General features: G+C 46.9%; 1 protein-coding gene across 3 annotated transcripts in view; it reads right to left on the bottom strand.

The window, feature by feature from the left end:
* The window catches only part of KCTD3 (potassium channel tetramerization domain containing 3), a 529,442-nt gene that overhangs the window by 314,194 nt on the left and 197,786 nt on the right, over positions 1-17,462 (bottom strand). The window contains exon 2 of one of the 3 annotated variants that reach the window (XM_069608571.1): positions 2,349-2,485. The exons of the other annotated variants lie outside the window; for them this stretch is intronic. Within the exon in view, the coding sequence (XP_069464672.1) occupies positions 2,349-2,415 (67 nt within the window). The 5' untranslated portion in view covers positions 2,416-2,485. The remainder of the gene's footprint in view (positions 1-2,348; positions 2,486-17,462) is intronic. 3 annotated transcript variants of the gene reach the window in all.

The raw sequence follows: 17,462 nt of genomic DNA, 5'->3' as shown, positions 1-17,462 counted from the left end.
AGGAGAGCACAGTGGAGAGGGGGACAGAGAGGGGAAGGTCAGAGGAGATAAGAACATCCAGAGTGTGCCCTGCAGAGTGAGTCGGGCCTCAGGGGAGAATAATGAGTGAGAGAGAGTCACAGAGGTCACGAACGAGTCCAGCGGGAGCACAGGAGGCATCCAGGTGGATGTTGAAGTCTCCAAGAAGGAGGACTTCAGTAGTCTAGGCCAGGAGTGGGGAGGAGAGGCCCGCCCACTCAGAGCGGAAGGAGGAGATCTGACCAGGTGGCCGATAGATAGTAGCCACAGTAAGGGAATGGCTAGGAGAGAGAGAGAGAGAGAGAGAGCCTGCAGACGAGGCATTTGGAAGTGGATTAGGCCTGTGTGGGAATGACAGAGGCAGGAATCCACTCTGGGAAGATCAGAGCTACACCCCCTCCAGAGCGGTTGGACCTGGGCGCTGAGAGGATCTTGTGGCTGTCAGGTAGGAGCGTGTCAAAGCTAGTGACAGAGCTGGCCGTGAACCGTGTCTCGGTGAGACCGAGGACATCAAGGTCACGTTCTTCCAGAAGGCGGCAGATGTCCGAGAAGTGTTTGACAGCAGAGCGAGAGTTAAGAGTGGCAATATGGAGAAGGTTGCCATCCTTGAAGGCCTTCCGAGGAGGGGTACAGATCAGAGGTACGCCCTTCGGAGGTGTAGAGGGTGCCCGAGAGGGGGCAGAGAGGGAGGGAGAAGGTAGGTAGCTGATGAGGAGGCAGAAGGGGGAGGCAAGGTAGCCGAGGAAGGGGAGAGGGGACAGCAGGAGAAGAAAGGAAATTGATGAGGCACGGGAAGCGTCTATCACAGAGGTGAAGGTTGGCCTGAGGACCTTGGACCGAGACGGTCCCATTCGAGTAAACATTAAGGATGACCTTGGAAGAGTGGAAGGAGGGCAGGAGGGCGTCCCAACGGGTGCCACCATTAATGGGAGAAGAGGAGAAAGGAGAGAGCACAGAGACCATATGAGAGGTCCATAGGCTGGCGAAGGAATAACAAAGAGGATGTCGGTGAGAGTTTCCTTGGCGGAGGCACTGGTGTAGGTATCAGCGATAGGGAGGCCTGGGTTGGAGCCCAGTATATCCTTTTTAAACTTTTAACATATCTACCTCTCGTCCCCCAAGAGTCCAACGGGAGCAGGACCCTGGAGGAAACTAGATAGGTCTACCATGCATAGGGGAAGGGTATGTAAGAAACCAAAGGGTGTCTCACTGTTCAGTCCCTTGGGCTCTGTCATCCAGATGGCCAGGACACAGCCATCGCCTTTGGATCCAGTTCCTGAGGGTGGGCCAGTACAGAAGGATCACCTGGATGAGGGGTCCAACGGTAGTAGGACCCTGGAGGAAACCAGGTAGGTCTACCTCGCATAGGGGAAGGGTATGTAAGAAACCAAAGGGTGTCTCACTGTTCAGTCCCTTGGGAGCTGTCATTCAGATGGCCAGGACACAGCCATCACCTTTGGATCCAGTTGCTGGGGGTGGACCAGTACAGGAGGATCACCTGGATGAGGGGTCCATGGGGAGAGAGACACAGTATCCATGTCCCCATTTTTCTGTAGAACACCCTCTTTCCATGGACTATCAAGGAATGTTACCCACCCCCCCTTTCCTACACATAATCTGCTGTACGAACAAAGTTCTTCAGGGAAAGACAGACTCACACACAGCCAGTCCGTTTGACATGTCACAACATCAGGGTCAGGCAGAGTCAGGCACTTAATCTTAATGACTCTCACCTGAATCCTGTTACCTTTCCCCACTGGGATAAAAGGCAGCGCAAGAGAGCACCCAGAGAGCAAGGCGAGAAGAACAACCGAAGCGAGCAAGACCAGCAGAACGGAAGGGCAGGAAAACCCAGAAAGATGGCACGACCATGGAAGAAGAGCAGACGGGACCAGGAGGCGAATGAAAGGCGGTGGTCCTACCAGCTGCAGGGTGAAGTTCGCTGCAGAATCCCAAAGCTCCTAGTTGCCTCTTCTTTGTCCCAGTACTTGTAACAGTCACACATGAGGAAGTCAGGGGAATGGAGTCAAAATACTCCGTAAAGGCGTGGTAAGGGTTGGGTTGATCATTCATAGGAAAAGAGTAATACCATGGCTCTCAAAAAGGCATCCCACTCCCAGTCCTCACAGACCCTCCACCCAGGTGATCCTCCCTCGCTTGTTCACACCCAGGGTCAGGATCCAACAGTGATGGCTATTCCCTGGCTGCCTGTGTAGGGAACCCATGAGGAATAGGAGTAAGACTGCCCTCAGGTTTCCCGCATACCCTTCGCCAATGTGGGTTGGACCGAGGGGCTTCACATGGGAACCAGGAGAGGAAGTCAACATTACCTTGCTCTCTGCCTTTCCGGTGTTCCACTGTGAAGCAATATGGTTGAAGGTCTAAGAACCAGTGCATTATCCAAGGATTGGATTATTTTCTTTGGCTGATCCAGACTAGAGGAGAATGGTCTGTCACAAGGCGAAACCTATGGCTCAAAAGATAATATTTCAGATTAATTATGGCCCATTTGATTGCCAATGCCTGTAACACAATGACTGAATAGTTTTTCTCTCTGGGGATGAGCGTCCTGCTGATATACAAGATTGGATGTTCAAACCCATCATCCTTTTGTGACAAAACGGCTCCCACTCTGGGAATGGGATGAGGAAGATGCCTGCTGTGAGTAATAGAGGTCAGGCATGTCCTCGTAATGATGGACAGGCAGGGCTAATTGTACAACACCACCTGCAGCCTGTTAAGGGGCTGCATGTGTATAAAAAGCCAACCTAGTTGTAGGAGGGTGAGGACCAGGAGAAGGTGAACCAAGAGAAGCTCTGGCGTGGAGGGAGCAGCAGCAGAGAGGCCAAAGGATGCAGCGGGAAGTTGTTTGCATGCAGCACGTTAATGGTTCACAGGAGTAGAGTCCGGGTGCTGGGGCTCTGTGGGACCAAGCAAACATTCAACGGGGAGCAGTGCCTGGAGATTGCCCCTTATCGTGGTGTTCACAGTGCTCATTCTTCTGGAATTGAAAGCAAACCAGGTGTGCCTGAGGGGCAGACTTTGACTGTAGCAGGCACCATTATGAATGGTGCCGGTGCTACCGTCCTCACCATTCCCAGAGTCCTATGGGACTGGAATGGGAATGGGGAGATACTTTTTCTGGCGCCTGGAAATGTGGAATCACCGGGGCAATACAGCCCCGCTGGTCCTTGAACCCAGGCGTCGGAAAAAAACAACTCTGGCAGCGCGGCTACCTTTTTACTGGCACGGCTACCGCAGGGTCGTAATGCCCCCCAATGACTCTATTATGAGATTTATCACAACTCATAGCATACAATCCCAAACAGTTATGATTATACGTACACATTGGTATCTGCTCATTCAAGATGCTTCCTTAAAGTCAATGTCAAAAGACACTCCTATTTTTATTTTAGGAGAGGAAAGAATTTTGGAGATTTCTTAATGAGAAGTTATTTTTTCACATCTGAAAATGCATTCATTAGTGGGGTATGCATGAGGTCTACATCTTCTGGCACATGTTCCATTTGTAAGAAGAATATCGCAACTACAGTTTTCGATATGGACAATGTACGATGGACTGATTACATCAGAGACCATATTGATTGTAATACTGGCCATGTGGTTTATGGTCTTTTGTACCATGTTCTAAACTTTAAATTAAATTATGCGCAAATTGAAAATGTGTGACATAAAACATATTAGAGCTATCTACAAGTTTGACAGCATCTTCCCAGTAGGCATCCATTTCAATGACATCCATAGTCAGAATAGTAATTTAATGAAATGGGTTGATTTAAGCCCTGTCACAGTACAACCATGGGGTGGTGACAGAGTCTCTATTAAGACAATTGGAAAGTAGGATTATTATCCAAAACAACTGTAAAATACCTAATGGACTTAACACTACAGAATGGTGCAATGCTATTATATAACTGGTCTATTCATTCAGTTCAGTTCTCACATTTAATCACATTGGTATACTTTCTGTCCTCTTATTGGGTATATTCAATTTGACAGTTCTACAGAGATTGTAGTATCAGTATGATATAAGAAAAGAACCTTTGTGTGGGTATTTCTCATATTATATTGTACTAGTCTTTCCCATTTGGCACTTGCACTATGATCTTATGTACTTTTATGGATGGCATCCTTGCCTCTTGGCTCTCTGACTTTTCAGGAGCCTTTGACATAGACGACCACCAGACACTCACTGACAATCTAAGCCACCGGGGTCCAGCAAGATCATCCTCAGCTGGTTCAAATCGTACCTTGCTAGTCGACACCAGTTTGTACAAATGGATTTCTTAAGATCACCAACTCTGCCCATCTCTTGTGGACACCCACAAGGATCCATCCTCTCCCTGTGATAGACAATCTTTATATGAAGCGCTTGACAACCTCCTTGCTCCACAGAACATCCACATCCACAAATACACAGATGACACGCAGCTCTACCTCTCCTGCAAACAGTACATAGCAAGGACGAAATAAATGGCTTGGTACCACATTTCTCTCCTGAGGAAAATCAAGCCCTTGATCCCAGAAAACAACTTCAGAACTGCAGTCCAAGCCTTGGTCCTCTCCCACCTGGATGGTGGCAATGCCCTCTTGGAAGGCCTTTCTGCGACTACCCTGGCTCCCCTGAGATTTGTCCTGCATGCTGCAGCACGACTAAAATGGGCTCTGGGAATTCAACCACATCACTTCGAACTGCACTGGCTTCCGCTGCAAGTCTGTATCATCTTCAAATTCTGTTGCATCATCTACAAGGATGTCAACCTGAAATCTCCAAGCTTCCTCACTGAGAAGGGTGGCACCTCCGGAGGCCTACGATCCACCAGAAGTAAGGACATGTACAGACTTTAACTCTGGCGGTGTAGGAAGCAATAAAACAGAAAACAGGCCCTCTCTGTGTACAGCCCAAGACTCTGGAACCTCCTCCCCATCAACATACAGCTCACCCCTTTGCTTCTACAGTTCAGGAAGGACCACAAGATCCTCCTCTATAATGATGATGATTGGCTCCCCCCGAACACCTATGTCCATACACTACCCACAATACCTGAGACTGGGTGATCTGATCCCCACTGTTGCCTTCCCTTGTTACTTGTAGGCCCATTGCCGACCATTGCCCTCCCTACCCTGTTGTTAGATCCCCACTCCATTGTTTCTCTGCTCCCTAACATTGTTCTTAATCCTATGATTCTAAAGCACCCTGTTGCTTCTCGAAGCTTGGTCTGTGCTCAATAAATACCCTAATAACAATAATATTATTCATAATAATGAGTGCATTTTATACTGTGAAAGTATTTATATAATCTTAAATCAATTTAATGTACCTTTTGATTATTGAAGGTATTGTCAAAGTATGATTTACACTATGCTGCACCTTTCAAGTTTTCATATATTTTCTGTGATACACTATGCACTTTATTGGATTAAATAATCCCATGAGTTCAGGTTATTCTATGCATTTCACATGTTGTGGAACTACACCACTCTTTTGGATGTGGTATGTATATTCTCATGCACTTTGTAATTTGCACTATGCATGCCTTTCGATACCATTGTGGTTTGAGTTGTGGCTATTCCTTATTGGCCTATATGTTTAACTTCTATTTTATGGATATGCACTTTACCTGAGGGATAAAATTTCGATGTCTCCCAACTTTGTGTTGTAGATGACCATTGAGTCTTTCCTTTCAGTGTTTCACTTTACATAAAAAACAAAGCCGCAAGCTGTACATCAACTTGTATGCATTGCTTTTGAAGGGTAATTCCCCGTTTTCCGTATACAACCTTTGTCTTTGATAAATTGAACATTTCATCATTTACATTTGGTTTATTTTTAGTAAACCTTTATCTTAAAGGATGGTTTCAATGTGTTAACATGCACACATCTTTTCTGCCCTTTTTACTTATCCTTGACTGAATACAGTCAAGGATAAGTAAAACATGTTAGTTATATTTGCACACAGAGAATAAGATTATCAATTGAGTTTTTTTTGTATGTGTTACCATGTTTTCTAATATTATTAGGATATGTGTTTAAAGTAATAGCATTCAAATGTGATGTACAACTTTACATTTTTAATTACATATTCATTAAACGTCGTCCTAGATTGTTTTCTAATGAATTTGGTGTATACATTGTAGTCCTGTCTCTGTATTTTGTAATACATGATTAAGATGAGCATACAACAAAACTTTGGCTTTCAACTGACGTTGACTTTTCCACTCTATTTTTTTAACCATGCTGTAAATTAAAGTTTTGTTTTTAAACCCCTGAACATCTTGGCCAAGCCCATTATGCTTTACATGCCCTGAAGCTACTTTTGGGACACAGCGCCATTGTGCGAGTGCCCGCCCGTTTGCCATGTTTCGAGATATGATGCTTGTATCTGCTTCTATTCCCATGATGTGCGTAGGCCGACATCTAGTGGAAGCTGCGGACTATTACAGTTGTTGTTTTTGAAACTCAAAAAGGGACATTGACAGGGCGTGCCAGTAATACTATCCCTAGTGTGACGTCCACTGTACCCATGATCCCTCACGCATCGAGGACCCTCAGATTGTAACTTTTCTGACATGAGGTAGCATGAGGTGTAGCGCGAGTACACTTATATCCAAGCAGATACGTATCAGACAAGCTCGTAAGCACCCAGGGGAGGAAGGGTGGGTTGCATGTGAATCTAAGCAGATACAGATAAAAGCATCAAAAATACAGTTACAGTGAGTAATGTTTCCCTTCTGAGGCTTGTGGAATCTGCTTAGATCACATGCTGTGCATAGATTAGCGAGCAGTGTTAGAAGAAGGTGGTGGGGTGTGAGAAGGATCATGGGTCAACAGATGTGTTAGAACCGCTTGTCCCACCTGTGTATCTGTCTTGGAATGAGTGTCAATGCAGTAGTGCTGAGTGAAAGTGTGTATTGAACTCCATGTAGCTGCTTTGCAAATGCGGTCTAGAGGGACATCTGCAATGAAAGCCAAAGTGGCTCCTGTGCTCCTTGTGGAGTGAGCTCTGGGTGTAAAAGGCAGTGTCTTCTATCCACCTAGAGATGGCATTCTTTGAAATGCGGTCACCTTCTCTGCCTGGCGCTATGGAGACAAACAGTTGATCTGTCTTTCTTAGCGGTCTGGTCTTGTCTACATAGTAGAGGACCGCCCTCCTCACATCTATTGTGTGGAGTTTTACCTCACCAGAGCTGGTGGGTTCCTGAAAGGAAGCCGGTAGCTCAATAGACTGGTTTACGTGAAATTTTTAGATGAATTTAGGGGAAAACCCAGGGTGAGTACGTAATACCAGTTTGTCCTTGTGTACAACAAAGAAAGGGTCCTGCACTGACAATGCTTGTATTTCACTAACTCTTCTTATGAAAGTGATAGCCACTAAGTAGGCAGTCTTGTAAGTTAGGTGTTTGAGACTAGAAGTATGCATCGGCTCGAAAGGGGGTCCCATGAGCTTACCAAGTACAACATTAAGATCCCATCCTGGCGGCGGGTTAAAAATTGGAGGGTGGAGTCTCTTTACTCCTTCCATGAATGGCTTGATGACAGGGACCTTCCACCATGAGACCTTATTGTGGGAGATGGTATAGGCTGACAAATCCGCCATGTGGACCTTTAAGGAGTTGAATACTAACCCTGCATCTAGCAAGTGGAGCATGTAGGTTAGAATGTGTGAAGGGGTACATTCAATGGGATTAATTTGTTTAGACTGGCACCAGATTACAAATCTCCTCCACTTGTCAAAATAACCGTGTATAGTGTTAGGTTTTCTTGATTCCTTCAAGATATCCATACATCTCTGTGGCAGATTAAGATGTCCAAACTATGACCTCATGAGCCATGCTGCCAAGTTCATTGAGTGGGGTTGAGAGTGCAATGTTAGGCCCCTATGCTGAGTGAGTAGATTGTACGGGCACAGGAGTCTGATAGGATCGCAGATTGCCAGATTGGGCAAATGTGGATACAAGGGTTGTCTTGCCCACATAGGAGCAACTAGGATGAGCGTCAACTGTTCTTTGTGGATCTTGTTCACCACCTTCCTCATTAGAGGTGTTGAGGGAAAAACATAAGCAAATTTCCCTGACAAGTTCATCCATAAGGTGTTCCCCTTGGAACCTGGCTGGCAGAACCTGGATACGAAGTCTGGGCATTGCTTGTTTTCGTTTGTAGCAAACAAGTCTATTGTGGGGAAACCCCATTGAGAGAAGAGGTGTTCTATGACTCCTGCGTGGAGTTGCCACTCGTGTTCTTCTGGTAGGGGGATCTCTGCTCAATGAGTCTGAGCGAGAGTTGAGTTCCCCTGCAACGTGCTGTGACGATAGGAATATTTTTCGTTTGAGTGCCCATTTCCAAATTTGTTGCACAAACCTGGACAGATTTGGAGAGCGTGTGCCCCCCCGTTTGTTGATGTAAAACATTGCTGTAGTGCTGTCTGTCAGGACTTGCACAGATTAGTTCGCTAGGTGAGACTCGAACGCCTGAAGGGCTTTAAATACTGCCAGAGGTTCTAGTAGATTGATGTGGTTCTGTGTTGTTGCATGAGGCCACAGACCCAGAGCTGTGTCGTGAAGGTAGTGAGCCCCCCACCCAGTGAGCGATGTGTCCGTCATGTCAATCGCTTGTACCTCCGGATCGTAGAAGGGATTCCCCTTCAACAGGTTTTCTCTTGTCCACCAGTGAAGATTTTGTACTAGTGTTGGCAAAACGACCACTAGATCGTCCCACTGACCACTTGCCCGAGACCACTGTTTCGCCAACCACTCCTGAATGGGTCGCATGCGCGCGTGTGGCACCAGGTAAATCTAAGATGCCATCATGCCTAGCAAACGCATAGCTTTGCGCACCTTATCTGGCGGCTGGCCTGATAATGTGGTATTTGCAGTAACATGTTGTGAACTCTTACCTCTGACAGAAAGACCAATCCTCTTAAGTGTCTAGGACACTCCTAGGAACTGTATGGTCATGCTTGGCACTAGGCATAATTTTTCTTGTTGATGGAGAAGCCCAATTGAAAGAGAAGGTTGATAATTCTTTTCATGTTTTTTCTGCAAATTAGGGGAGAATCCCCTGTAATCAGCCAGTCGTCCAAGTAAGGGTACACTGGGATTGTCTCCCTACACAGGTGTGCTGCCACCATCGCCAATACCCTTGGAGCAGAGGCTATTCTGAAGGGCAGCACTTTGAATTGGTAGTGCCGGTTCGCTATTTTGAAACACAAGAATCTTCTGTGCGCTGGAAACATTGAAATATGAAAATAGGCATTTTTCATATCCAGTGTTGCCATTTAATCCCCTTTTTTAGTAGGGGGATTACCTCTTGTAGCGTAGTCATGCAGAACTTTTGTGGCTTGACATATTTGTTTGCAGGGCGCAAATCTAATACTGGGCGCATTGTTAGATCTTTCTTTGGCACAAGGAAGTAGGTTGAATAAATACCCTTGTTTACCGGGTTGGCCGGGACAACCTCGATGGCGTCCTTTAGAAGAAGCGTGGCAATCTCCTCGATGAGGATGCACTGATGTTCCTTGGAATGGGTCTTTTGTCGTGGTGGGCGGTTGTGGGGTCGCGCAAGGAGCTCTATGCAGTATCCGCCTGTTACAGTGGACAGCACCCATCTGTCTGTGGTGATTCCCTCCCATGCGTGGGTGAAGCTGGATATGCGCCCTCCTAATGGAGAGGCATGGGAGGGCACCTGGAGCGGATAGTCACTGCTTTTGAGGTGGAGTGCCACCTCAGGAGGAGTTGCCTCTTCCGCGTCCGTGGGATCTGCTTGCACCTCTTGGGTAATTCTGGGAGGACTGGCCTCGATTGTTTCCCCAGGCAGTACCTTGGATTTGGCTATAAGTGGAACCCCTTTGAGAGTTCTGGCTGCGTGAGCGACGAAAATTCCCAGCCAGTAGGTTTATTGGTGAGTTGGCCCAATGACTTGAGTCTCGTATTCTTCTTTGGCCGTCTTTAATGCGTCCGCGACAGCCTAGCCAAAGAGCACATTGGGCTCAACGGGCATGTTGATAAGGGGTAGCTTGCATCTCTGGTTTGAACCCCGATTGGTACAACCAAGCGTGACGCTTAATAATAGTTCCCTCTGCTATTATCCTGTCTGCGTTGTCCGTGGCGTCATGATTGGTTTTTAATAAGCAGCTTGACACTGCTCTGCCTTCTGCTGCCACCTGGGCAAGCTGAGATTTAAGTGGTTCTGGGGCTGATGATAGTAAGGCCGAGACCTCATCCCACTTGTGGCAGTTGAAACTGGCCAACAGGGTCGAATTGTTAGCAATCCTAGTCTGGAATGCCACAGACGAAGCAACCTTTCTGCCCATCTTGTAAAGTCTCTTGCTTTCCTTGTCAGGCGGGGCCTCAGAGGAAGCTAGGGGAGTACCAGCCCTCTTCCTTGTTGTAGATACAACTAATGAATCGGGCTTCAGTTGCCCTCTGATATACATTGGGTCGGATAGGGCAGGTCTAAACAGTTTCTCTATGCGGGGGTTCACTGCCCGCGTAAGATTAGGGGTCTCCAGCGATGGCTGCATCTTTCGCTGAATGGACTTGAGGAGAGGGATGAATTGCGTAACAGCCTTCTTATCCCCAAGGATCTCTTCTACAAAATCCTTATCTTGTACCTCCTGGGTTTCTATCTGAAAATGTTCTGCCGCCTTGACAAGCACTTCATTTAGAAGGGTTTGGTTGTCAATGGGTGAGTCCATGACCGGAGGATCCTTATCAACAGGTGAGTCTGCGGGATACATATTTTCTTCGGGGTAAACCTCAGGGTCTTCATCACCCCCATAATAAGGGTCCGCTGCATCATCCCCGTAATAAGGGTCAGCTGCCTCTTGAATAGAGAGGTCTTCATGGTCAGAGTCCGGGTCATAGAGATCAATGACTGTGCATTGCACTGGATTCTCGGGCGAGACCTTTTAGTAGGGGGGTTGAACAGGTGGAGCAGGGATCTGCGACCCAGAGGGTGCTGTGGTGGGGGAGTGAAGTGGAAACTTTGAAAGTAGGCAGAGTCCTTTTCATAGAAGTTGGCCATGAAGGACATCCTCCTCATGACCCTGTCTATATCCTCAGCCGACTATTGTGCCAAACTAGGGATGACTAATGGTTGGGAAGGAATCCCTAAATCTTCATAAGTAATGAGGGTTCTTTGGGCCTAGCCTCTTGAGGTCTCATTATAAGAGATGGGCCTAGCCTCCTGAGATTTCTCCCTATGAGGGGTTTATCCCTATTAAGGGTCTTAGAGGACTTCTTTTTGGGCTCTTTCTCCCTACCCTGGTCCCCTGAGGCGCGTTTCCCTGACTGTTTGGGGCCTAGTACCTGACTTGATGCAGGATGTTGAATTTCGGGTGCGGGCTGAACCGGAGCCTCGTCGGCGGACGATCAGCCCTCAGTGGGAGTTTTTCGCGCGACATCTGTACAGTCGTTCGACGGTCGGGCATGTCAAGAGGCGATCTCGAACGAGAGTGCCCAGAGGACAGAGAATCCACTGACCTTTCCCTGAATGTCATGCGTTGCCGTCCGCTCGTCACGTGTGTTGAATCTTGGCCTTGGGTTGTGTGCTTAGTGGCGGCAGAAGTGATAGCACTTCTGCCGCCAGGTGTTGTCCCCATAACAAGGCCGCTGGCCTATCTTCCGGGGTCGGTGTCATGATGCCCGCTCCCGGGGAGCTGGTTCAAGCCTGGCGTCCCCGAAAGCGGACATCCAGTCCCCAAGTAAGGACCCAGCAACCCCATATAGGGGCCCTTTGGACAGTGTCCTGGCGCCTGTGGCGCCAGGCTCATAAAAGACATCAGTCCTGGCGCCATAGGCGCCAGGCTCATTATGGGAATGCGTGGGTGCACTTACCTGATGCAGACCATGCTGCAGGATCCCAGCCTCCTTGAGGCCTGAAAGGAAATACTTTACCTGTGGGACTAATTTACCATCCGGGCGTGGTCGGGGAAGGATACATACCTGATTGGAGGAAGGATACATACCTGGTACTTCATCCAAGGCTATTTAAACCCCACCCGAACAGCCACACGTGCTTCGCGTTGTTCAGCATTTAGCAGCTGGACGCTCACCGTGTCTGCTCCTGCATCCTGACTTCTGCCACGCCTGCCAGCATCCTGGATCACCTGCAAAGGAAGAGAAGAAGAGAACAGAAAAAGGAAAAGTCCTTACCTGCTAAATCCGCATCCCGGAGACATCTCGCCGACAATCCTGAAAAGGAAGACTTTAATTTAAAAGCTCATCACGTCGATCGCTGCAGCGCCGCATTCCACTCACCTTTACAGGGCGCCTCCATGTCACGCCCCAGCGCCTAGGGAGAAAAACACCAGAACAAAAGGTGAGAGAGAGAAGGGAATAAGGAAAGCTAAATCTCCATGTTAAGACTTACGTGTTGATTCATTCCCTCTTCATTTCGGGTCCGCGCCGCATCCTGGCATTTCCGGACCCCGGCCCCTAAGGAGAAAAAGAGACATCAGCGTTAATGAGCGAATGAAAAGACATTACCAAAAAACGCTCATTAAAGACTTACCTGATTTCTACAAGGATTTCACCGCTCATCTCGGGTCGGTGCCTGTTCCCCGGCATTCCGTACCCCGGCCCCTATGGGGAAAAAGACACTAGCATTAGTACATTAATGCATGGACACAGGGGAACCTCTTATCAAAAAACTTACCTGGAAGCCAAGCAAGTTTGGTTCTCACCAATCCGAAAATCCAGTGAAGTAACTGGATACCAACGCGCCCCTGCATCAGAAGCAGGATGGAGAGCTCGTCCTTCCAGACCCTAAGGTGAGACGCTACGAAAAATCACAGAAGGGTTTCAAGGAGGGTGAGAGGGGAAAGTGGGAGGCCGATTGCATTACCCCGCAGACAGTTAATCCCCTATTTTCGCCTACAGAAGGATACTTCTGCGAGCCAGACAAGCCAGATTTGGGGGCCCGGTCCAGTCCGTCTTCTGACCCTGCGCATCACCTTAAAAGAGGTCACAGCAGCGCGAACCAGGCCAGCGTCTCCGTGGGAGTCAGGTGAGCGTAAAAGTCGGGCCTGCGCTTGGGTAGCCTGAACTACCTCATCTCCTTCGCCGTCGGATACCGCGATGTTGCTACCATCGCTGAAGGCACCCTCTACTTCCATGGCCTCGAGCTGCCTGGAGTAGTGGGCACAGCGTTTAATATATCGGTCCTTCAAAGTCTTGGGCTTGAAGAGCCTGCACGCTTGACAAGAACCCTTCACGTGGTCTTGTCGGAGACAAGTTACACACAAGGTGCTTATCGACCCAGGGAAATTTCCTATTGCATTTGGGAGAGAATGTAAAGGGGGTCTTGTCCATCACAGAATGAAACAGCAGCTAGGCGGATGTAATGCAAGAAAAGGGCATATACATTCTATAATGACCTCACCTCTCTCTCCCTACTGCTTCAGCCGAAGCCTGTAGCGGCCTTCCAAGGCCAAAACGGATCCGTCGCTGATGTCCGTTAGGGAGAAGTTTCAAAAATGTGCTAATTCCCTCCACCTTAGAGACCCCCAGCAACTTTGTATTTTTATGTGATTTTATACACTGTCTCTTTTGGTTATGGAGTCTAACCATCTCCATAGGCATCTTCTTTTACATTGTGTCACACAGCACCTTCAGTGCAGTGACACAGGGAAGTCTTTCAGAGTTCCCCAAGGTTTAAATATCTTTCTCTGGGATAAACTTCTGTTTCCCAGAGCAGTAAAGTGAAATTGACTTTACTTACCATTGTAAATTGCTAGACCCAGCACACCCTATCTTACAATAGAGTGCTGGAGGGGTTACTTAGTATCCCCTGTGTCTAGATGCTCATGTAACATTTTCATGTTACCCTTTCCTCATTTGAATGGCTGGTGGCAGTATTTTTGTTTTGAACTACCATGGGTTGCATTTACCGCGACCGTTCGCAGACCCCGGTAAAGCAACTGCAGGAGCCATCTTTTTCAAAATGGCGCAGAGCAATCTCTGACAAAATGGTCCCCAGTCTTTTTCTTTTGCCAGTTCTTTGTGGAAAGGTCCTTCTAGAGATTTTCTCTGCGCGCCAAACCAGGGTTGGTCTCTTTATTCATTTCGCCTTTGGCAGGGTTTCTGAGTGAAACACGCCTCTGGCTCCAGAGTGTCTGGGGTAAGCAGGAAATGAGGGAGGTGCCCGAACCTCCCTGTGCTTAGTCTCCTAGGAGACTCAAATGCACTCTGTGGTGATTGGCTGGCTGATTGTCCGGCAAGACAGCCACCCTGCTGAGTGAGTGACAGCTAGGCTGGAATGAATGGGAGAGAACTGAATAAAAGGCAAGTCTTTTGGCTTGGAAGGCAGAGACGACCACTGGACAAACAAACCAAAAAAGAGCTTGAAGAAGACGCCTGCTGCAACTCCTGGACAGTTGGTTTGTCCGGTGAAGCTCTGCTGCAGTGATGAAACGCCAAGGACGACTTCTCCCTTTGAGTTGGTAGGACCAATCAACTTCAAAGTAAGCCACCTCGACACCCATATCGGAGCTGGTTGAATTTCCTCAGAGTTGCTGCAGGAAACCGTAGAGCCAGGGAGAGGGACACCAGATTGTGTAAAGATTTTGGAAGATCCTCCAGACTCCCACGAAGCAGGACTGACCAAGCCTGATCCCTCTCAGGAGAGCGCGAGACCCCAGAAGCAAGGACAGTCCACCTTGACAGCCAGGAACCGCGCTTGTTGCTATTTTCTGTAACCGCAAGAAGCTGAAACGTGAAACAGCCACTGAGAGTGAAGTTTACCCGTTGCCAGTTTTGACAGTCCCAGTGCATTGCAGGAGTCCCCCGACGTCCTACCTCTTGTCCCCACGACTGAGGCCCAGGAACAGTGAGATCTGCACAGGAACAGAAGTCATCAGCTGCATCTTTCCGTCTTTACCAAGGTACTGAAAAACAAGTCTAAGAGAACTTACCTCTTAGTGTTCGAGTTCTTGTAACTTCGGCAACTCACAAGTCTAATCAGCTTGTAGCCCTACATTTGATTCTTCTTTTCATCAGACTCCTGAGAAGTTGTGCAAAGACTTTTCCATTTACTTACCAGGAGTGCTTTATCCTAGGCAGGACTCTAGCCTATTGACTTTGGCTTAGCCCATTGAACTGAATGACTCTTCTAGTGAACTCTTAAAGTAATTGCACTGCTTAGGAATATTTGTGGTCTATTGTGTTCTAATAACCTTTGCCCTTTACCAACTTTTAAGAGTATCCTGAATGCCAACAGTAAGATATTAATGTCCCCAGCACCCTTGTTACGGAAGTCACCTGTGGGTGTAGGTTGTGTCTGTGGGCCATCCCAAAAGGGTCTCGCCTGATTCAGAAACTCAATGTACAGTATTGAAGTATATTTGTGTGTTGCTCCCTTCTGAAGAAGGCTTTATAACTGACTGATAAATAAATTAATAATTGTTTATGCAAGAAACATTGAGTGTAAGAGTTTACTTGAATACCTATAACTGTGAATCTTTGTGTAACTCCACTACAGCTCACATTTCCCCTCTTGAGATAAGCCTGGCTGCTCAACACTCTACCAAAACTGTGAAGTACAAGCTTATACCAACGGTTGGTTTGCCTATACCTGTGGTCATAGTTGTTTGTAGTGCTCCCTAAGGGTACTGCATACAAACTTTGCCTAACAATGTCGCTCAACGGTCATTCTTCTCGACCTTCAACGGCATCTGTATATCGATAATCGGTGGTATTAAGCATAGAAAGCAGGAATTATCAGTAATTAGGTAAACGTAAATGGCTATCAGCCGAAAGAGGAACTCTGCTATAAGCATCCGTCTAGCATGGTGGAAAAAACAAGCTGAGGGATGTCGACGCGTGAGGGATCATGGGTACAGTGGATGTCACAATAGGGATAGTATTACAGGCACGCCGTGTCGATGTTCCCGTTTGGGTTTCAAAAACAACAACTGTAATACTCTGCAACTTCCACTAGATGTCGGCCTGTGCACAGCATGTGATCACGCAGATTCCACAAGCCTCCGAAATATATATTGTGAGGGGTCAGAAATGTGAGGTGGACAACTTTGTTAAGGGTTTTCAGCAAATGCCATTTTATTAAATAAGAAGGTTGGATAAACACCTTACTGGCCCTATCCTGACGAGGATGTCCCAGCCTAAAATAAACTAAAGGAAACACTCTAACAAAGGATATCTGTCCCTCACACTTATGCATACAATAAATAAATGAGGAAATGCATGGTAATTCAAAGGCAACAAACTAATATAACAATTGAATTTGTGATATAACAACAGTCTCTCCTTATAACCTGGGTAAATTCCCCTTCCTCAGATTCAAGCAGGATTCTGTTTCACATTTCCAAGAAAAATAAAACAGTTCTTAACAGCTCCAATTTGATAACAGAAAGTACCAGCACTCCAGTGATTCAACAAAGAACATTCTTGAAGTACGCGTTTTCCTCTTCAAATAAAGAACATTTTCTCAGTTTGCCAATAGCAACAATAATTGTCTTTGTCAGGATGATTTGCAACAACTGTGGAGGTTTGAAGAAATAGCACTCCTTTACAGCAATTGAATACAGTTCTCTCTTCAGCACCACAAGCAACATAAATTGTCTTTGTTAGCACCACTTTATAGCACCTCTTCAACTTCTACCTGGTTTACTTCCATGCCAGGTCTACTACCTCAATCACACCTGGTTTACTCCCAGGTCATGCCAACTGCTCCATAGGTTTGCCATCTGGGTAAACTTCACACCAGCAAGGGCTTTTGTAGTTAAGATTAACTGACAAGAGTTTTACAACAGCTTCACAATGTTCATCATTTTACAGCTTCAAACATTTAACAACTCTAGAGGGAAACGAGATTCACAATGGTACTTTTTAATACTCCTCTGCAAATTATGCTCCTCGCCTTCTGAATAACCGTTTCCAGAAGGGCAGCCTTTTTGCCACTCTCGTTACCCCACTGCATAAGTAACCAAATACTAACAAGGATATGGTCTTATTCTGCTTCTCCCTTGGCTTTGGCAATGTGGGTTTATACCAGCTTTTGTTATAGGTTTTACAAAACATGGGCAACAAGTGACACAGTTTATGGACCTTTCATTAGTCCCCTTTTGTCTTTGGCAATACCTGTTGGATTTGAATTGCGTTGGTTTTGGGTTCTCTTGGCTTGGGCAATGTGTATATGTATTAGTTCTTAATAACATTGTCCCCATCAGTTTGCTGGGTCTTCCAAAAACACACATGTTTAAAGTTACAGTCATTTGGTTTTGTCAAACACTGATTTTGTTGCTTTCTAATAATTCGGTATTCAAAATAATTTTTAGAATTGTTTTCTCTCATATGCGAGTGTTGATCACTAAGTAAACGCCTGTCTTGAGCACGTGAGCGGTCTGGGAGAGCTCCAGGTTAACTACCAGCTTGTGAACTCACAAGATATGCGTGTCCAATCCCCT

Source organism: Ambystoma mexicanum, chromosome 4q, assembly GCF_040938575.1.
Source record: "Ambystoma mexicanum isolate Mex_15411 chromosome 4q, UKY_AmexF1_1, whole genome shotgun sequence".
Lineage (NCBI taxonomy): Eukaryota > Metazoa > Chordata > Amphibia > Caudata > Ambystomatidae > Ambystoma > Ambystoma mexicanum.
Note: the sequence above shows the minus strand (reverse complement) of the source record. Positions and strands in the feature narration are given on the sequence as shown.